Genomic DNA, 21,058 nt, shown 5'->3' with positions numbered 1-21,058 from the left:
CTGCGTGAGCCCCGTGGCCCATTGCAGTCATCACTGAAGCAGCAATGCAGGGTGGCCCCCCCGGAGCCGCGCCGTGCCTGGTCACAGAAGGACTTGTAGGAGCAGGACTTGATGATGCTGTCTGCAAGGGAAGGCACAACACACAGGGTTAGGTGCTGCCGTGCAGCAGGAGCACATCCCTCCAGCACACAGCTGAGCTGCAGTAGGATGTGGTGGCAGCTTTGCAGCCCTGGCACGGACTTACTGGGTGCAGTGATGGTGGAGCAGGCGTCTGCGTACTGAGGGCAGCTGTGCGAGCCCTGCTTGTTGCAGTCGTTCTCGTTGGATGCGACGCATTTGTGGCATTTCAGTGCTGCACCTGCACAAGGGGAGGCAGTGCTGAGCCCTCTGTGTGCTGTGTGCATCGCGTGGGTGCAGCCCTGTCCCAGGTACAGCAGCGTAAAACCTTCAACCTCCGTCCTTTTTTGTGCCAGAGCAATGAGCGCCTGTGCAGGTGGGGTTTAGTGCACGCGTGTGCCATGCAGGCAGCTTCCCCCGTGCGTTGCACTGCACAGAACTGCACCCATTGGCACTGCACTGCAGAGGGGTGATGGATGCGTGTGTCACAGCAGTGCCCCCCCCTTATAGGAGCTCACATATAGAGCCCTCCTATAAGGGCTCTATGCGGGTGGAGGAGCCCCGACCCTGCGCGGCTGCGGAGATCCCACTCAGCTCAGGAGCTGCCTGAGCAAATCTGAAAGCACCGCTGTCTCTGCGTGATAATGAGAGCCCTGAAATAACAGCGCTGCTTTGAATACGTGCAGACGGAGCACCTCCGAAAAGCCCCGCTCTCACCCCATCAGGAGGAGCGCTTGGTTGTTACAGAGGTGGTTGAATTAATGCTTAACGTCGGGAGGAAAACGTCCACCCTCTTTGCTGGACGAGCAGAGCCCTCTCGCGGCGCTTTTTCCTCTCTTGGAAAGGAAAAAGTCCCCACGCGTGATGGGAACGGACCCACACCGAGCACGGGGTGCGTAGCGGTACCTCTCACTGCTCTGCCCACTACAAACGCGGCTGCATTTCATCATCCCCTCGGTGCGAAGATCCCAATATCAGCGTGAGATGAGTGCAGCCCCGGCCTCCCCCCGCAGCTCAGCGCCCCTGCGCCGCGCACCCATTGCCTGTCCTCAGTCCTACACCGGAGCAGGGACTGTTCCCTTCCATGGCAGCTGCAGTCACTTACCATCCAACGCCAGGGAGGTGACGATGGTCAGAGCCAGGAGGGTCTTCAGGGGCGACATTGTCAGCAGTGCTCGCCCGTGGCACATAGCCTCTCTTTTGTCCCGAGGTTTTATGGTAATCTGCTTGGGCGATTGGATCTATGGGCTGAGGATAACGCACTTAGCAGCCCGTCCTAATGCCACCTGAGCTGGGAGGGGACACAGCTCCAAGGGCAGGAGCTGCCCAGGGGCACGGCAATGGGCACAGCACAGCCCCGAGCCATCCCCAGGGTCCCTAACACAGCCCCAACCCCATCCACACACATGAGGCAGAATCAGGCCCAACCCAGGGGATTTATCCCCTCACCACCATTAAAAACAGCATGAAACCTTTCAAGAGTGATAAACACCATTTTTACTCAGGCAATGAAACATGGGGGGGGAAAAATATATATATATATTAGTAATCATCATAATAATCTCCTTTGTGTGAGTATAACTCTTACAAATATTTACCTGACATATAAAAGGGAAATTACATACAAAATCAAGGCTGATGGCAGCGATGGATGGTGTACAAAGTGAGCCTGGTAGTAGTCAGCACAAAGGGGGGGGGGGAGGATGGAGGGATGGAAGCAGGGAGCAGTCAGGGTGGGCACTCGTTGGCACTTCACTGCAGACATAAGATCTAGGGGCAAACTCACACACAGCAACACTGCGTTCATGGACACTGCTGCTGAAAGGGACACATCATTTCTGCTGCAGGAAAGGTGGCCACAGCTGCAACAGGGGATGCAGCAGTGTTGCCCACGTGAACTTAAAATACGCCTTCTGTTATAGGTAACTATGGCTGGTATGTATATATTTATATATATGCAACTATAACCATATTATAGTTAATAAATCATTCCTTAGGAATCTTTGCCCAGACTGGACGTGCACGCTGAGAGGCACAGAAATGCAACAGCACGCGGGTGGTGGAGGCAGCAGCATGTGGACAGCAGGAGCAGAGCAGTGTGAGGATGCTGCCACATCGTATCACTGCTGCGGGTACAGCTCTGCCTTCCACGCAGCTCCGTGCTGCAGGAAGCATCACAAAGATTTGATCTCGCTGTGCTGGCATCGCTCCTGGCTGCCACCAGTGCCCTGCAGCCACGCTGGGGCTGGGAGGGCTGCTGTGGAGCTCGATACATAGGAGAAGAAGGGAAGAGAGTGGTGCCAGGCTGCAGCCACCACGGTGCTGGTGAGGGGAGCTGTGCTGCAGCAGGTTGTGGTTGGCAGTGTGACAACCCAGCAAAGGAAAGAGGGGGAAAAAAGGGGGTTTTCTATTCTGTCAGCTGTGCAAAGAGGTGAACGTTCAACACAACACTGCAGGTGCACAGCATCAGCCATCAGCCCCTTTGCTGAGTCAGTGGGAGCCGGGTGGGGACCCTGCGTGTGCCCGAGCTTTGTGTCTATATAATAAATCCTTTCTAATAGATAACTAATAAAATATATCTCCGGTGTATGGCTCTGCTTTAACAGATGTCTGCACTGCATGCGGAACGCAGGGGTTAGAAAATAGAAGGAAAAACAGCTCAATTTCTTTTACAAAAAAAGGTAGCAGCAAAAAGGTTTGCTAAGGTTTTAGCTGGGCTAGGTAGGAAACAGTCCAACAGCATTTATTTCCCTTATCTGACACCTCAGGGCTGCCTGTGTGTGGTGAGGGAAGGAGCCTCAGCCCTTCTGCTGGGCTCACTAAGGAGTAACCACCTCCAAAAGCAGCAGGCAGCCTGCATGGAAATGCTGCCTGGATCTGCCTTTCCCTGTAAAGGGCAGCTTTGTTTGCTTCCCTCATTACGCAGTGCTGCAGGGGGACTGGAGAGAGCAGTGCAAGATCCAGAGAGTGACTGCTGCTCTGTGCCTCGCCGTGCTGAGTGGGGAAAGGAGCTCCAAGCAGAGCTCCTTCCCTGGTGCTCCAAACAACAGCCCTTGGTGCTGTGCCATGCAGCACGTGAGGACAGTGACAGCACATGGGGATGGCCACCTTCACACCTGGGGTGCAGCAGCCACACGTGTGCTTTCTGCAGGGTCGCTCTGGGGTAATAATAAGGCAAAGTGCTCGAAGGTAGGAGAAAAGCAGCCGGGTGTGGAGCTGGGGGTGGTGAGCTCAGTCTGCCCTGCCCAGCTTCGCGATCAGCTCGTCGCAGATCTTGGTCAGCTCCTCGATCTCCTGGTTCTGGAAAGGAAGCAGGACCCTGTGGTACATCCCTCCTCATCCCCTCATGACCCCACTCCCTTGATCCTCAAAAGCACTTTCTGACCCCAAAACAGAGAGAACAGCTCCAGCACCAAAGTGGAAGCACAGAGCATCCCCAGTGTGCTGGCAGTGGACGTTACCTTCTGCTGCAGGGCTCTCTCCAGGGACTCCACCTTCATCTGCTCCTTTCTCAGCCCTGCATGCAGAGCTGCGCTCTCTGCTTTGGCCTTGGTGCGCACCTGGGCGATCTCCTCGTTGGCTCTGCATGGGGAGAGATGGGGTTATGGGGTGGGAGTTCTGTGGTAAGGATGTTGGGTCATGATGTTCCAGCAGAGCCCAGCTCCTGCACGCTGCAATGCATCAGAGGTGGTTTTGCTACTGCTGCATGGAGGTGAATGCTCATTACTCAGGGCCAGGCATGTGCTGCCCATCCTCCTGCACCTCACAGCTCTTACTTGTCCAACTTCTCCTCCGCGTGGACCTTCAGGGCCTGGTATCGCTGCTCCTCTTGCTTGACACGGTTTAAATAGTCCTGAGCACACTTCTTCAGGGCTTCTTCATTCTGGAAAACAAAGTATATCCATCTGCACTGGGACCAAGCACAGCGTGCTTCTCTGATGACAGATCTGCATGGGACAGGGTGGGGGCAATGCACAGCCCCCATAGCTGCAGGGATGGGGGAGGACACCGAGATCAGGACCTTCTTAAAACCTTCCAGGACACCCTTCAGGTTTTCATATCTCCTGAACAGATCCGATAGGGACCTCTCCACAGAGTTGAGGTCTGCCAGCGCCTGGTCCTTCTCCATGGTGAGCTGTTGCAGGTTCTTTTGGGAGGTCATATTTGTCCTCTGCTCATCCTCTGTGAGGGGAACAAACAGGGATGTGGTGACTGAGCACAGACAGCATTGCCCTGCCCCGCAGCACTGGGACCTCACCTATCATCTGGGCAATGGTCTTTTCATACTCAGCCACAATTTTCCTGCAAAAGAAAAAGAAATAAAAGAACAAAAGTGAGTAGGAAGCAGCAGTTCCCGCAGACACACACCCACAGCTCTGCTCCAGCACGCTGCCCTGGGCCCCAGTGCTGCAACAGCCTGGGCACCCCCTGCTGCTGCTCCCAGATCCCCTCCATCCGCAGCTAATGGGATTTCATCCCCACAACAAACAAACTGCAGGCTCAACACAGCGCAGGCACAAAGCAGACATGCCTCGCGATGTGTCCCACCCCAGTGAAGCAGAACTGTGTCATCCCATTACGGCCCCACAGACAAGCAGGGGGAACATGAGCGCAGCATCCCACCGGGCAGGGGTCCCACCTCATCTCCAGGACCTCCTGACGACTCTCCTCGTACTTCTTCTTCCACTCATTGGCTTCGATCTCCTTTGTGATTATCTGGGGAGCAGCAGAAGGAGAGCTTGGCTGTGCTCCACCATCACGCCCACCCCCATCCCTCCATTGCAGAGCAGGACAGGGCAGCCCACACTGTTACCTCCTCCCGGATGAGTGTGAGCACGGCCGCCTTCTCGGAGGCGTTCAGGCAGATGCTGTCCAAGGGGCTGTCACTTCTGCTGCCACTGGTGATGGCTGTGGGGGGTTTGTCTGCCAGGCACAGCATGGGATGGCCCTGCATGGGAATCACCCAGCTGGGTGTTGTCTTTTGCTCATCTTTTCTCCTTGGTTCCCATGTTTGGGGTCACCCCCTCACTGCCCCTGGGCCTGCACCCCAAAGAAGAGGCAGAGCAGGGGCAGACCCAGCTGTAAGCTGAGCTGTGCTCCCATCCAATGTCACTTTGCTTTGCTCTGTGTTTGGCTCTAGAATAGCTAGGGCTGCACCATGGGGGTGGGTGCTGGGTATGGGTGGGGGGGTCCTGTGGGTGAATGTCCCCAGCAAAGCACTCCTGCACCACACAGCTCAGGCAGCTTCTTCCTCCCTCCACTGTCTCTGCAGCAGTGCAGCCCCTCACAGTTATCTCCTTGGAAACGGGCTGTGAGGCCATAAATAGCAAAGTGCTGGGAGAAGGCAGCCTGGTTCTGCAGTGTTTTGGAAACAAAAGCACTTCTCTCCCCTCTCCCTCTCCCTCTCCCTCTCCCTCTCCCTCTCCCTCTCCCCCTGCCTGGATCCACCCATGATGGAGCTGTGGGCAACCACTTTGGACACAGCCCCAGGTCCAGGCAGCCTCAGCAACCTCCTGCAGCACCATGCACAGCAGCTGCACAGCTCTGCCTTCCCCACAGCTTGGGCAGCCTCAGCAGCACCAAACACAAGGTTCACTTTGCCCAGTGTCCTTGTGGGGCTTAGTGCAGTTAAATCTGTCTCAGAGGTGCTGATGTTGCTGATGTTGCTAATCTCGTTGTCACCTGCTTGTCAGCTCTGGGTAGAGGCAGCTCTGCTGGCACAGACCCCCCCCCCCACACACACACATCACCATCAGCCCCACAACCATTCAGCAGCCCCAGCAGAGCCACCCCAAGGTGACTGTGGGCAAACAGGGGGAAGGAAGCATCACTCACAGGGAAGGCAACAGATCCATCCTTGTCCGTTTGCTTGGAGAGCTCCTTCTCAAAGCCTGGAGACAGAGAAATAAAATGTTTTAGCTACTAGGAAATGAGACCCTGGCAGCACATGCAGCTTCACTGGGATGTAGGTGTACAGTGCATGGCCTGAGTAAACCTGGGTAGGCTTTCTACCCTTCTCCTGCCCTTGAGGGGAGGATACATCCCACATCCCAGCTGCAGCTGCAGCCAACACTCCCCTCTGGTGGCAGCCCAGCTTCTGTTTGTTCCCACAGCTGTCATATCAGTGATGCTGAGGGAGCAGAGATGTGCAGTTATGGAATCCCTCCCCTATAAGACAAAGTGCTCTCTCAGAGCTCTGCAGCTCTGAGCAGCATTCAGGGGAGCTGATTAATGACCAGCTGCAAGCCCTCCATGCGGCCATTTCTGCTGCTTGCACCTATAACTCGCTATCGATTAAGTGCCACATTGCCTGGCTTTTAATTATTTCTTAATAGATTGGTCACAGCAGATAATCACATAGGAGACAGACAGCAGGAGCAGCAGTGTAGCCTTCAGCAGTGACCTGGAGCTCTCTATTAGCAGGCAGTGTGTGCCGGCAGCTGTGCTGGCACAGGGTGCACCAGGAGCAAAAGCAGAGCAGGATGGAAGCTTTCAGTAACAGCCCTGACTTTGCATTTGTGTTTTCATTACTGAGCTCAATGCATTTTGAGAGGAGCTGGGATGCTGGGCTCAGCAAGGCAGGGAATGGGCTGTGGGGCATTCTAAAGCCAGGATGCTCCAGATAAAGAGCACACTGATTTTTCCATAATGAAAGCAATGTAGACAAGCAATACATGGCACAAGCACTGCCAGGGGCAGTGGAGATGCTCCCTACCTGCCTCCATGCCAGGCTTCACCGCTGGTACAGGGACATTGGAGCACTCAAAGTACTCCAGGTCATCCTCAGGTTCTCCCTTCTTCTCCAGCCCGGCTGCTTTCTGTGTGCAGGAGGTGGATGCCAACTTCTCCTCATCAGTGGCACGTCCATCCCGAGTGGCAACGTCTGGGATTTCTGAGATCAACGTTCCCTCATCCTGTGGGATCAAGGCGTGCAGGTTAACAGGGCAGAGCTGAGCTGCAGGGATCAGAGCTGGGCTGTGTGGATGGGCAGTGGAGGCTCAGCATCCCCTGCTGCTCCCACCCACCTGAGCACAACCATCCAGCACCAGCGCCGGCGTCTCGTACTGCTTCACCTTGCAGCCGCTCCTGCAGACAGAAGGAAATGGACACATTAAGCTGGTGCTCATGAGGGCCAAGGAGGGGACAGCAGAGGTGCGTGCGGGACAGCCCAAGCGAGGGGAGGCAGCCCCAGCACCAGCATTGCACCCATAGCAAAACCACTCACCAGTGAGGTACTGGAGGGCCAGAGTGAGTTCTGGAAGGAGCAGAAGGAACAAGCAAACAAAACACACAGCTACAGAGAGATCGGGTTTGTCTTTGAGATGTTTATTGCTATTGGAGGGAAGGAGCACAGAAAGCACACGAGGTGCTGACGGCGAGAGAGGATGTGACGAAAGGTTCCCCTGCTGCATCTGGCCTCCATGTCCAGTGCAATGGTATCACATCTGAGTGCACACTGATTTCCTTGCAGGTGGTCCTGTGCCCAACAGAGACCTGTGCTGCCCCATCCCTACCCACATAGCAGCACCCACATCCCTGTGGGTCTGAGCAGCTGGGCAGAGCCCTGCTGTGCTCACAGGACAGCACTGCTGTGTGTTGCAAACACTGGAGTAGAAAGCCTTGAGGAGGGCTGAAGGCTGAGTTCAGGTCGCTCCTGCAGTGATACATGGCTGGTGCTTCTTCCACAGGCTTCACCCCACATTCCCAAATGCCCCGTTCCAGTGGCAGGGCTGCAGACTCAGCCCCAACCCAATGTGTGGTGCTGCTGTCCTGAATCAGCTGCAGGCAGAGCAGGGATGCTCACAGAGCCCCAAGAGGAGGGTGCACGCAGCACCAGGTCCGTGCCACCAAAACCAGCACTGACATGATGCATGGGGACACATTTCCAGCCCCACACCAGAGCTGCAGCCATGCAGAGGTCAGAGCAGATTTGCAGCAGGACAGCCCTTGGGTTGAGAAATTCCATCCCTGCCTGCTTCAACACACCCATGCTCCAGCAGAGCAATGTGGTATGGAACATCTGCAGGCTGCCATGCACGTCTGAATCAGATAAAGTCCACTCTTGGCTCTATTTTTTAATAGCACACCTAAATGCAACCAGTGAACCTGCAGCTCTCTGCCCTGCACGACCTCCTGGGGTGCTGTTACCACACTACTCAGTACCTTTGACCTCCCCCAGTGCCAAGACAGCAACTCTAACTCAAAAGGATGGAGCCAAGCAGCCACAGCTTAAAACCACGCTGCAAAAAGGCCCATCAGTCTGCAGCTGAGACACAGATGTCCGTGCTTGAGCCAAGCTCTCGTGCATATGGCAGCCAGCACTAAGCAGAACAAGAAGGGCATTCGGGCAGATGACATAAGATAAGGGATAAGCCCAGCGCGCTGTGGGTGCCCTCACACAAGACAGTGACAGCCCAGGGACCGTCTCCAGCTGCTGCTTCCCAACCTGCCCCTCTGCAGCAGCTGCTTCTATGGGGTTTGCTTCCCTTTCGGGGCTGCAATCTCCCTGTAAGGAGCTGGAAGCCTGGATCTCCCAGTGCTGCCATTACTTATACACAATCAGAATGCACGGCAGGTCGACATGCTGCTGCAGCAAGCAGGGGCACAGCCTGCAGTGCAGCTCATGGCTGCAGCACCCGCAGGGCAAAGCTGCACAGGATGGGGTCCATGCCATGGAGACAGGTGGGCCAACACACACCCAGAGAACAGAAGCAAAGGGAAAGAGGAAAGAAAGGCAAGAAGAGAGTACTTACAACAGAAAACAGAGAAATTTCACTTGTTCAGTAGTCCTGAGGCACCCAAGAATAGACAGGAAAGAAAGGCAGACAGATGGAGAGAAGAAAAGCGTGTGAAAAGACCTGAGTATTGCTCTCATCTGGAGAAACACACTGAGTCACACAGCTCAGGCTCTGGGGGAGCAGCACTCAGATAAGGGATTCTGCATTTGCTATTAGCAGAGGTGGGATGAGACCGAGCACTGCCCCAGCTCCTGGGATAATGCAGAAGGGCTGAGACCTTCCAGCTGCTTCCACCCAGGGTCACACAGCAAAGCCGACCCTGCAGGAGTCTGCATCATTCTTTGCTAAGAGGAAGATCCCCCCCCTACCCTTGGCTCTACACTCCAGCTGCTGTCTGCCATCTGTAAAGCCACCACAGCTCTCCTACTGGAGTTCCCATCTGCACAGTGACAGCTTGGTTTCTTCTTACTGTCAAAGCAGCCACAGCCTCAGTGCTTCTCAAATCTCCCCTTTTCAGCTGATTTCCTCTTTCTGCTTCCAACTGGTTCCAACCACCAGCACTGAGTGCAATGGTGCTGGAAGGACCCAATAGTGGCTGGGCAATTCCTCCCTCTCACAGTCATCCCTCTGCCCCACTCTGTGCCCACAGACCCACAGAGGGCACACAGAGCCAGCCCTGTCCCAGCTGCTGCTGCTTCACATCTGACAGTCTCAGGAGCTGAGATCCAGGCCGAGACAGCAATGCCCAGACATGGTTTGTAATAGGAAATAGGGAGGTTTGTGATTAAACCTGCCCCCTAAGGAGGAAGGCAATGCTGCCTGCAGCCCCAGCAGGCATTACAAAACATCCCCATTTACAGGAGGGTTTTAAATAGCACAATTCAGGAACTACAACTGCACAAATTCCCGCATGCCCTGGAATAAGTTTGGGAATGGACATGGTTCTACCACCTGTGCAATGCCATAGAAATAACAACCATCCACCTGTAAACCTCCATCCTCTCCCCTGCTGCACAAAGGGAAGCTCAACAGCAGTGCACAAATGTCCCAGCAATGTCTGAGCACTGCTCTGTGCATCCCAACCTGCTCATCCCATCCACTCCTGGCTGGGCAGCAGGATTGGGGTGGCACATTGCAATGGGCACAGAGGAACATGGAAGCCCCACACATGTGAGGAAGGGGCTGGCTGTGCTCCACACTCACGTTATCAGACGTGATTTGCCCTTCTGTGGGGAGCCTCTGCTCTTTCCCAGCTCATCCTCCAGCGTCTGGGACTCCAGGATCTCATTCAGGCTGTTGTTGGCTGCAGGGCAGCAGTCAGTGGTACTGCTGAGGGTCTTGGTGGGTTTAAAGGGATCCACAGAGTCAAAGTTATTGGGGTCAAACTGGTAAGAGCCTTTGGGGAGGGCAGGCGAGTGCTGCAGTGCTGAGTTACTGCCAAAGGGGCCAAGCTCAGGGTTGTCCCACGGTGCAGGGGAGGCCCTGGGGGAGCCCTGGGGTCCTTTCTCTGTGTTCTCTATGGGCCTCCTGTGCCTCTTCGGAGTCAGCTTGCTGGCTGGGATCCTGCTGGCCTTCCTTGGTGAGGCTCTCCGTGTATCCACTCCATCCCCACCTTCTGGGGCATCGACTTCAGCTTTTGGGAGCTGCCCTGTGGGCTGGGGACCTGGGTCCTCCCCGTGCTCATTCAGTGGGAGGCAATGGGGGGCTGGTGGGCAGCTCTGCAGCACGCAGTGCTCTGCCACGACAGAACTGTCTGCCTTGCATTGCTCAGGGTCTGATGCCAGGGGCACTGAGGGCTCCTCGCAGGGGGCAGGCTCTGTGCTTTCCCCTCCTTTGCTCTCTTGGGAAGGCAGCTTTCCATTCTGGAGCTGACAAGGTGAGCTCTCCTGTGCCGGAGCATCCCCTTCTGGCTCTGTCAGCCCCACACCGGTGTCAGCCTTGTCCCCTCCCGACATGACCCTCTCACACCCGGCTGTGCCCACATGGGGTGCCGGTGGCCGGGCTTCAGCCGGAGTCTGTGTTACAGCCGGGTCTTCAGGGCCACTTTGGGTCCCCATGTTGGATAGAGGGGCCCCGACCTCGGGCTGAGCCTCCTCTTCGGGGCGCTGCTCCCCTCCCTGCAGCTCCCCATGGCCACTGAGCCCTGCAAAGAGAAAGCAGCACATCAGAGCCTGCCCCCTGTGTCCCCCCTGCCCCATGACTGTGTTCTATGGGGGTGCCCTCCCATGCTGCCAGGATCCCTGCTGAACTCCGGCCTCAAGAGCTTTAAAACTCAAAGCTCGTGGATGCAGTGCAGGGAATTGTGTGTAAAGCAGAGGGTGTAAAGCAGGGGAGCCCCGTGGGAGGCACTGTGCAGAACAGCAGACATCATACCACCAACATCTCCATTTATGTCCTCCCCCTCGCCACCGCCTGCTCCCACCCAGAGTGCCATCAGCTCCAGAGGGGCTTTTTAATGCCAATGCCATTGAATGGTCAGGACCAACTGCAGAGCACAAACCAGAGCATCTCCACCACCAACAGAGACACACGGCTGTCATGGGGGTGAAACACTGACTGTGCACAGCAGCTGCACAAGGTTGGTGCTCCTGCTCACAAAATGTCGCTGCAGTGCATCAGTGTGATGGAGAGCACAAGCTGTGCATGCAGGAGGGAGCAGAGCAGAGCCTGGGAGCACGGGGTGGGATGGGAGGGAGGGAGCTGCCTGTATCCCCATAGAGATCCCACCCTGCACCGCTCTGCTGCCAGAGTTCCTTAATCACAAATCCCGCTCCATGACTTAATCACTATTTACTCCAATCCCTTCCTCTAAATCCTTTTACTGTTTAATCTTTTCGTTGCTGTCAGGGGATGGAGAAGCTCCTTATCCACCGGGGCATCCTGAAAGCTACACCCAGAGCCGGCACAGGAGAACAGCCAGCATCACCCCTACAGCTCAGGGGCATCCGAGCAAGGCATGGGCTGGCAGCAAAGGGAGAGCGAATGTGGGCGAGTCCAGAACATGCAGCCAGCAGCCCTGACTCAGCTGACGGCTGGTGGTTTGCACCATTGATCTCCGGGGATGCTAAAAGCCATGGGAATGAATCACGAGGGGCTGTGCGCTCCCTGAGACTGCAGACAGCTCCGTCCGGATGGACGCTGCCCCACAGAACGCATCGGTGAACACAAACCCAGCACAAATGTACTTGGAGTGCAGCCAGAAAGCGCTCTGAGAGCCCTGCCAGGCCCTCCCACCCTAAAACCTCCCCCACAGACCTGTAGGAACATTGCACCACTCTCGCTGCGCTGCTCCCCGATGTTTTAACCTCACCGAGACACCCCTGGGCAGAAGCTCAGACTTCAAAGCGGGGGCAGAAGGCGCCTTTTAAAGGCACTGCACGTTCCCATCAGGTTCTCACAGCCGGAGCTCATCCTGCTTTCCAGCCCTAACAGTAATTACGTCTTGAATAACAAGCGGCGGAGAAAACCACCTCTCCCCATTCCTGCGGGTGTCCTCAGGGCGGGGAGAGGAGGGACGCAGCCATCGCTCAGAGCTGTGGCCGTGAGCCCAAAGCAAAGCAGCTCCACGGAGCACTGCGCTGCCCTCCCAACCTCTGTGCGCTCGCACCGAGGGCTCTGCGTGCAGCACCGGGCACTGCTGGCTATGCAGCGCTATGCAGTGACCATGGAGATCTAACGCTCTCGGATGAAAAATGCACGGGGAGGGCAGTTACAGCTGCTTTGTGCACGGTGACATTTGGCCGCTTCTATCCGCAGCGCTGAGCAAAACAGCAAAAACCCAACGGCCCCCTCCATCCCACGCTGCGATCCGGCACAGCCCTGGGATCGCCCCTCGCTTTGTGCACGGATGAGTCACGCATCCCTCCCTCCGCTTGAGCACAGGATATCTGGGCTGTGCGTTACGTCGCTTAACGGCCTCTTTCCTCTTTCGGCTTTCCGCTTTTTCTTTTGCAGACATTGGGCTATTTTTAAATCCTTTCTGTTAAGAATTAGCATACCGGCAAACGAGCAGCAGCACACCGGATAACACGTGCCCTGCACCAGGGGAGCAGTCGCTCAGGCTGACAGCGCTGCTTTGCACTGACACTGCTCCATATTTGCTGCTTCTGCTCGTTTCCTTGCGCTGAAAATCCCCTCCTGGCAGATAACTGAAGAGAACTTCAGGACAGAATCGCGGCCTCCATCATGTGAGGCAACAGGAGAAGGGCTGTTCAGTGATCCTGAATGGGGGTAAAGCCAAATCTACCCCTCCCCAGGGTGATGAGGCCAGCTGAATATTGAATACTTGAATACTTGACTTTCTCTGCAAGGCAGAGCAGGTCTCCTCTGGGTTTGCAGCAGAGCATCACCCTCAGCCCCACAGCACTGCAGCCATTGTGCATGGAACAGGGACCAGCACAAACACAGTCAGCACAGCAGCACCCTGAGGTCCACAGCAACTCACAGCAGCTTCCACAGGAATAACCCAGACACCTGCAAGGGGAATTTCCTAAGGCAGCCTTCATCTTTCCTCCTTAGACATTATCCTCCAAACTAAAGATGCCTCGATCCCTTCTTAAAGGGAAGGATTACTCTGAGAGCTGAGATTACCAGGAGCACAAACCAGACGCTCTCTCCATCAAGGCAAAGGAATCTCTCCTTGGGGATGCACCCAGGACCAAGGGAGGAGTGGGCACATCTCTGCAGCCCAGCTGAGCAACCAACTCCAGCCTGCTGCTGCAAGCCCAGCAGTGCAAGCCACAGAGCAGCAGCAGGGGAGAGAGCAGAGAGTGCTTGGGATATCAATCCATCACCCCGAGGCACATCCTCAGTGCTCCCAAATGCAGAGCCATAGAACCCTGCTGCCTATCTCAGCATGGGGACACAGCAGGGTGTGATCGGCGGTTACAACACGGCCCAATGATAATTTTGCACTGCACAGACATGAGCCAAGGGAGGCTGAGCCAACTCCTCCAAGCCTGCAGTGTCACCCCTTCCCTACCAGCAGGATGCAGTAAATTCAGTGTTTAACCCACATTAGGGAACAGCAGAGCGCACACAGCCCCAAGTGCTGGCATTTGAACCATCCAGGCCATTAACCACAAAAAATGTGGCAGGCATTATTCAAACCAAGAGACTTCTCCTTGACCCCACCCTGCTTTTCTGCACCCGGAGCAGAAAGCCCATGAGCCAGAGGTGTGCTCTGTCCTTACCTCGGGTCCCGGCCTCAGGCTGCAGCTCGCTGGGCTCCTTTAGTGCTGAGCAGGTCGGTGTTTCTGCTTCGGGGGTCTCATAATTACCTTCGGAGTCCGAGCTGCCGAGGGGGGGGGAAAAGAGTGAGGAATTACCACTTTCAAGGCTAGCTGGGAATCGCTGCCTACACATCCAGCCAGACCGGCTCCTGCGGCTGCCACTCTCCTGTCCAGCAGGGCCACGCTAGCAAACGGAAAAGGGAGAGCAAGTAAAACAACATTGAGAGCATCCCCTGTGCACCCATGTGCCCCAGTATTGCCTTCATCGGGTCACCCCAAGCAGCCACCACTGACCTCTGAGAATACAGCAACACAGAGGCATCTTCCCTATGGCTTCGGGGCTGCTCTGGAGTGTATTTGGGAAGGCTTGATACACACACCAGCACCTCGACACACACAGCAATACCTCGACACACGCACCGGCACTTAGCTGGGAGCACGGCACACACCATTCTCGAGAAGCTCCGGCTCAGCCATGCGCCCCGTCCCCTCCTCCCACAACCCGCTCCCGAAGCAGCGGTGCCGGCTGCGGACCGAGATGATGCGAGGCAGCGAGCGGAGCTTGGGGACCGCAGGGGAGCGGGGGATCGGGAGCCCCGCATGCACACGCACACACCCGCGGCCGCCCGTCCCCGGGGCTCGGTGTACTTGCCTGAAACCCGGCGATTTGATCTCCTCCTCCGCTTCTCCCCCGACCCCTCCATCCTCCCCGTCGGGGCCGCCCCCTCCGCGCACCGCCGACCACGTCCACCTGGCCCACTGCACCGGCGAGAGCAGCTGCCAGGCGCTGAACGCCATCGCCGCTCCCCGCCGGGCTCAGTACGGCCGCGCCGGCCCGGCCCCCGCCGCCGCCTCCCGCATCTCCGCCGCCGCCCGGCTCGGGGCCCTCCCCGGACCGTACTACTGCCGCGGGGAGAGCGGCCGCCTCCGCCCCGCCGCCTCGCACCCTCCCCCCGGCAAAGCCGACCGAGGGAGCGGCCCTGGAGGGGGGAAGAACCGGAGCTCTGCCGCCGCCCGCCCCACTGGGGGAAGGAGGAAGCGGTTGGTTCCCTGCCGTGCTCCCACCCCAACCCCGACCCGCCCGTGGCTGCGGCGATGGGGGGAGGTGGGCATCGCTCGGTGTCCCCATTCTGCTTCCCCGGCACCCTGCGGGGTGCGGGCATCCGGGATGCGGGGATTCGGGGTGTTCCGCCCCATCCCACCCCGCGGAGGGCAGGGAGCCGTGAAACCGCTCCGTGTAACCGCTCCGTTCCCCGCTTTACCGGCGCTGCACCTGCCCTTAGCGCGGCGGCTCCGGCCGAGGGACCAAATTCCCCCCGGCCCCAGAGCGCTGCTCCCATCGGCAAAGGGGGTCGGGAGGGGGGGAACCGCTACCCAGGGTGCTGGGAACACGGGGATGGACGGCAAAGGGAGGGAAACACCTGCCCTCCTGTATTCTAAAGGAAACACCGAGCTGGCCAGCCCTGTCTGGAGGTATATCCTTTCATGGCGGAGAGTTTGTTTATATATTTATTTAACTCTTGTTTAAGAATAACAGCAAACAGTCCCTGCTGAAAGCAGCTCTGCCTCACGGGCCTCCCTTGGGAAGCTGCACCCTAAGCAGGGCTCTTACTTCCAAACCCGTTCCCTCCCACTCCCTTGGTAGAAAGAGGAGCACAGAGTTACTGCTGCGGCACCCAAAGTGCCTCGGGGAATGGCCGTGGTATGGCAGCAGGTCTGTTACAGGTGCTGACACTGCACAGCGGGGCTGTGTGACCCGGGCTGCACACCCTGCACCTCCCTGGGCTGAGCTAGTGAAGAGCAGAGCTGTCTGGCTGCACAACCAGCCCGGCCCATTGCAGAGATGCACAGCCAACCCTCTGTAACCACCCGAAGTGCCCACGGGCCAGGCCAAGACCTCCATTCTATCCTCTGTGAATCATCAGCTCTGAGTGCCAGAAGTGCCCCAGGTGGGCTCTGCAACAGGATGGACTGGTCTGGCTGCCTCTATGCCACCAGCCTCTGTCCAAGGGCCTCATTCCTCACCATGCAGCATTTCAAATAACCACCCCATGGGGAACCTTTCTTCAAGGCTTCAAAGAACAGCTCTTACCCCCTTACAAAACCTTTCCAAGGTTCCCCAAAGAGATGCAGAACTGCTAAAGCAAAGGTGCTGCCAACCCCACAGCAGCTCTGAGACAGAGCAGCCGCATCCCCAGCCACTGTCCTCCATATACAGCAACCTGGGGGCACTGAGCCCTGCAAACCTCTGCCCTGTGCAGAGTGGCCTGCAGCACTTATCAGAGCTTATCAGCAGAAAAACAAGAGGCTGAAGCAGCAGAACCTCAACATCCTCCTGCCTGCTTTTGTGCCGAGCAGAAACAAGCAGCCACTTCCCCCCCATCTGAAGCAGCAGGGCTGATTTCTGCGGATGAATTTTACATAACGAGCCTCTTCAGCCTGTGAACGGCAGCACGCAGCACATTGCAGCAGAGCTGGCTGCAGCCTCAGCTCCTCCTCCTCCCTCTCCCCTTCCCATCAGTCACTTCACAGATCGCTGCTGACCCAAAAGACTCCACTGGAGTGACAGCACTGCTGCGCCATAGAGCGGCTCACAGCTGCAGGGATGCCACGGAGCAAACTGAAATGCAAAGGGCAGAGGAGCAGCAGTGGGAGCACGATGCCTCTGCCACAGGGATCTGCATCAGCCATGGCACAGATGCTGCTGCTGCAGCAGCACCCACTTGTTGTACGGGGGATGTGGGAGGAAATCAGCAACATCCAATGGAGGAAATCAGCAGCATCCTTCCATTGTGCACCAACACACAGAGCGGGCCCCACTCCCAGCAGCCTCAGAGGAAGGAGCAGGAGTGGGGTCAGTGAGATGAATGCTCATTGGGAGCAGCTAACGAGCAGAGCCTGCTTCCACCTGCTGTCTGCAATGAGCAATACTGAAATCGCCTCCAGTGGCATTTTCCAGCTTGGCGCACAACCCAGCCTGGCAGCAGCACTGGCTGCAAATCATTTGCTGAGGAGATAACCTGACTGCATCAGTCACACTATGGCTCGGGCACAGCCTGCAGATGCATCTCTGCAGGGGATGCTGACCTGCTCCAAACAGAGCTGCCAGCAGCTCCAAGCAGAATGAAGGGCAGACTGAGCACACAGCCTGTGTCACTGCTGTCACCCCACCTGGGCTCAGCACAGGCCATTACCTTGTGAAAATGCCAACTTTGGGAATGAGGAAAACTACCCAAAGCTTTGTATAGCCCAGCAAGGACTGTCCTGCAAACGCTAGGGAGGATGTTGTTTTGTAATATGTTCCCTGACCTGTGCAGTGATGCTGAAGAGATCAATGCTGATGACTCTCATCTGCAGCTCACCTACCTGGGCTGGGAGACCAGCCAAGGAGAACTCTGCCTAAGTCAGAAAGGGCCCTGGGAAAACGCAGAGGGAGGGAAAAAGAGCAACCAGGGTGCAGCAGCCCCAGGTTTCCATCCCTGTGACAGTTCCCATCGTTCCACATTCCACCAAAATAGCTGTGTAAAAATAGCAGTGAAGGACACAACTGTCACATATGAGCCTGACAGCACCAGCAGCCCCCCAGCTCCAGCTGTCCTTCCCCACCACGCAGCTGTCAGGCCAATGAGTGCAAGCATTTATGGCTGCTTTCAAAAGGAGCGATGCGAAAAGGAGCACGCTGCTTGTCCTGCGCTTTGCAAACAATGTGCAGGGCTTCATCTCACTGATCCCAGTCGTGTGGACATGAGCTCATGCAAAACAATTCAATAGAAACAGCCCTGAAATGTGTGAGTTTCACTTGTGATTTCTGACCGATGCTGTATGAACACGAGCACCTTCCTTCACCTCCTGGCTTTGTCCTATCCACCCTATCCACTCCTTTGCTAAAAATATCCCTGCTATGTGGCAAGAATGCTCTTATCAGGGGGTTGTCAGGCTGCTGGATTTTAGTTCAGACTTGGAGATATTGTGAAACACGGGCAGCATCTCCACATTGCTGTCCATGCACGGAGCACAGCTGCCCTGCAGCATCCCAGCGCTGCTCCAGTGCAGCCCTGGAACAATGCCTTGGGTTTTTCTGCCTGGGAACACCTCTAACTTAGTAGAACTATACAAGGAAATAACAGGCAGGGCTGCGGAGCAGCAGAGGACAGAACATTCCTGTTTTTCCCTGTTGCAGTTGTTTTCCCTCTGTTCACAGAGGAATGTTTGCAAACATTCAGAGGAGCAGCAGAGGGCACCTGCTCCATACAGCCCAGCACAGCTCCGGAGCAAAGCAAAGCAGGGCAGGTGCTCCCCGCTCACCTGCAGCACTGCGGACCCTCCAGGTCCCCCAGAGCCTTCCAGCTGAGCAGAACAGCAGCAAACCTCCCGAGAGCAGTTATTTCTGCACCACGGGGCGGCTCAGTGGGAGCAAACATTCCTGTGTTCCATTAAGTGTTCGGGCTGATTTTAAGATAAGCCTCCCCGGTTTGCCTTTTGATCACAATTCAGCGTGCTTTTCTTTTGTTCCCAGCTCCCAAACTCCGTCGGTAATTCACAGCACTCCCGGTTACAGCCCAGCTTCCAGCTCCAAACCCCACACCTTGTTTTCTTAACTGCACTCCTGGCTCCTCGCGTTGTGATTTATGCCATGCAATGCAGGGGTGAGCTGCAGCCCGAGAAACTCAGTGTGCTGACAACAAACGGGAAACAGCCTGTTTTGTCAGGAACACTGAAAGCAGGGAGACAAGAGGGAAGGGAAAGGAAAGCTTTTCACTCACTCACTCCATTCTCACTTTCCTCCTGCTCTGCAGTTTCCAAACCAAACTCTACCCCTTAGCACTGCAGTGGCATCCCCAGCACCGGGATCAGCCCCGGTCTGGTTCTCTCTCTCCCCCGGTCCCGCACTCACCGGCGCTCGGCGGAGCCGTCCCGCTGTTTCTGGCTTTGAGCCGCCCCCATAGCGGGACCGCAGCTCCGGGTCGTGTGGGGCAGCACCGGGCCGGGCCGGACCGAGCTACCGCTGCGCTGTGCCGGCCCCGACGGCGTCCCCGCCTCCGCGGGGGAGTGGACGGCACGGCTCTGCTCGGCACCGCACCGCAGGCGGACCCGGAGCGGCGGCATCCGACCCGGCGCCGATGGGAATCTGCCCCACGAGTTTGTACCGAGAGGGAACGGCTCCTGCCTGTCTGTCTGACTCCTTTTTCTTTCCGTGCAGCCACGAGCTGCTTTTCCGATCTACCCTCGGCACTCAAAGCCGCGCTCCAAGCTGACAACCCAGGGCAGCACTGCTGGACCCGCAGCCTCAGCACAGCACCGTCAGGTCGCACCCACAACCTGAGCATCCAACGCCCACGGAGCCCTGAGAAAAACTCACATATTCAACCTTTCCTTTTTTTCCCTTAGTGCTCTGGTTTGGGTTGTGCTATTTTTCAGCTAGAAAAGTGTTGACACCGTTGCAAGATTTCACCTTCCTAAAAAAAGAAAGCTATAAAGAAAACCTTCCTTGGATGAAAACAAAGTCTCCTGACCAGCCTGATGCTGGCGTGCTTGGGTTGCAGGAAGGCACCAGGGCCCCGTGGGCCCATCGTGATGCACAGCACATCTTGTCCCCGTAGCGGGTGATGTGCCCCACACTGTGTGCTCGGCTCTGTTGGTTGGCTGCTGACTGAGGGGCAGCAGATGGGAATAATCAGCTTTAGGCCAATCCCATGGAAATTTCCATGTTCCTGGGAAGGAGGCACTGCAAGCCCTCGCTGCCACCCCAGGGCAGAATTCCATTGGGGTTTCCGAGGACGGTGACTCAAAGCTGTGGCTGTCACATGGCTGTGTTTAAATACTTCAATGGAGCCTTCCATCCAAACAGCACTGCCCCAAACCCACCCAGAGCTGCAGCACTGGGCTGTAAGTTGCCTGACTGGTGGGTTACCACTTCAGCAGCCCTGATGCAGGGACTCTGTGCCCAAACCCTCCTCCTGCTGCCGTTTTCTCAGGTCTGAGAGCACAGAGAGCATCAGTGAGGCTCCCACAGCAGCAACTCATCACCCAGTTTGACGTGCAACACGAAGCCCGATGTGCCCACGCCGGCACGCAGCATCCCAGGGTGCTCACACAGCTCCTCCTTAGCAACGTAAACAGAGCCACAACACTGAGCGCATGCAGAGAACGTGGGAGCACCACGAGAGCGGGCAGCAGGGCGAGCTGCCACAAGGGGCTGCTGGGGACCATCATTCTGTGACCATCTCCGCACCAAGGCTGCCCGGGGACACCTCGTTCCCTGCTTCCTCCTCCCTCCATCCTTCTGCCAAGCACTCAGCCCTCAGCTCCCTTCTTTTTCCTACCTTTCCAGCACAGATCCGTCCCAGCACCGTCACTCTCTGCCACCTGTCCCCGGAGTTCCTCGGAAAGCTGCTGCCTGGAAAAGGAGCACAGAGGAAGGAAGGGGATGGACGGGGCGGGGAGGGCCAGGCGTCGTCGTTAGGGGACCTCGGCGCACCCTGAGCAAAAGGAAAAAGGATGTTTTGTAATATCTGGCGTGTCTTCCCGGAGCAGGGAGAGGAAAACAGCAGGACAGGCAGTGCTGGGTGAACCATCCATGGCACTGCCGGCACCGCAGCCCTCCTGCATCCCACGCCGGGCCTCACTGCTGTCATGCTGTAAAAATGTGCTCTTGGCTGGAATTTGGCAGCCTGGCCCCTGGCGGGGAGGGAACCTCCCTGCTTACAGACAACGGGAGCTGCAGCTCTAGGGCTGCGGCTGGGAGGGAGCGTTGTCCTTGCTGAGCTCCGGTAGAAGAGGATCCCTGCATCCCGCACCCCATCCCGGTCAGCTCCTGCCCTCCGTGGGGCAAACCCCACCAGCCCCCGTTCTATGGGCCCCGGAGAGAGCATTACAGCCCCCAGCTGACCCAAGTTACGGTCTGGTCCCCAAAAGCCCCTAAAGCCGGTTCTCAGCGCTCCGCACACACGCACAGAAACCACTTCCACCGCA

At 56.8% G+C, this 21,058-nt stretch overlaps 1 protein-coding gene across 8 annotated transcripts; it reads right to left on the bottom strand.

Annotated features, from left to right (window-relative positions):
• Positions 1–1,594: 1,594 nt before the first annotated feature.
• Positions 1,595–20,662, bottom strand: TACC1 (transforming acidic coiled-coil containing protein 1). Of its 8 annotated transcripts, none has more exons than XM_015883140.2 (14): positions 20,410–20,662; positions 14,048–14,148; positions 10,059–10,998; positions 8,871–8,906; positions 7,143–7,203; positions 6,833–7,031; positions 5,953–6,008; positions 4,931–5,065; positions 4,757–4,833; positions 4,376–4,419; positions 4,139–4,299; positions 3,894–4,000; positions 3,579–3,699; positions 1,595–3,417 (listed from the first exon to the last, which is right to left on the bottom strand). In XM_015883140.2, exons 3-14 carry the CDS (start codon positions 10,910–10,912, stop codon positions 3,349–3,351), a joined length of 1,920 nt encoding a protein of 639 aa, XP_015738626.1. In that variant the 5' UTR covers positions 10,913–10,998; positions 14,048–14,148; positions 20,410–20,662; the 3' UTR covers positions 1,595–3,348. The 8 variants fall into 8 exon arrangements, with proteins under 8 accessions (XP_015738626.1, XP_015738623.1, XP_015738625.1 ...); XM_015883137.1 differs by lacking the exon at positions 20,410–20,662 and adding an exon at positions 18,981–19,207; XM_015883139.1 differs by lacking the exon at positions 20,410–20,662 and adding an exon at positions 14,739–15,149.
• Between the last annotated feature and the right edge of the window lie 396 nt (positions 20,663–21,058).

The sequence above is a fragment of the Coturnix japonica genome, chromosome 22, assembly GCF_001577835.2.
Source record: "Coturnix japonica isolate 7356 chromosome 22, Coturnix japonica 2.1, whole genome shotgun sequence".
In the NCBI taxonomy this organism is placed as follows: Eukaryota; Metazoa; Chordata; class Aves; order Galliformes; family Phasianidae; genus Coturnix; species Coturnix japonica.
Note: the sequence above shows the minus strand (reverse complement) of the source record. Positions and strands in the feature narration are given on the sequence as shown.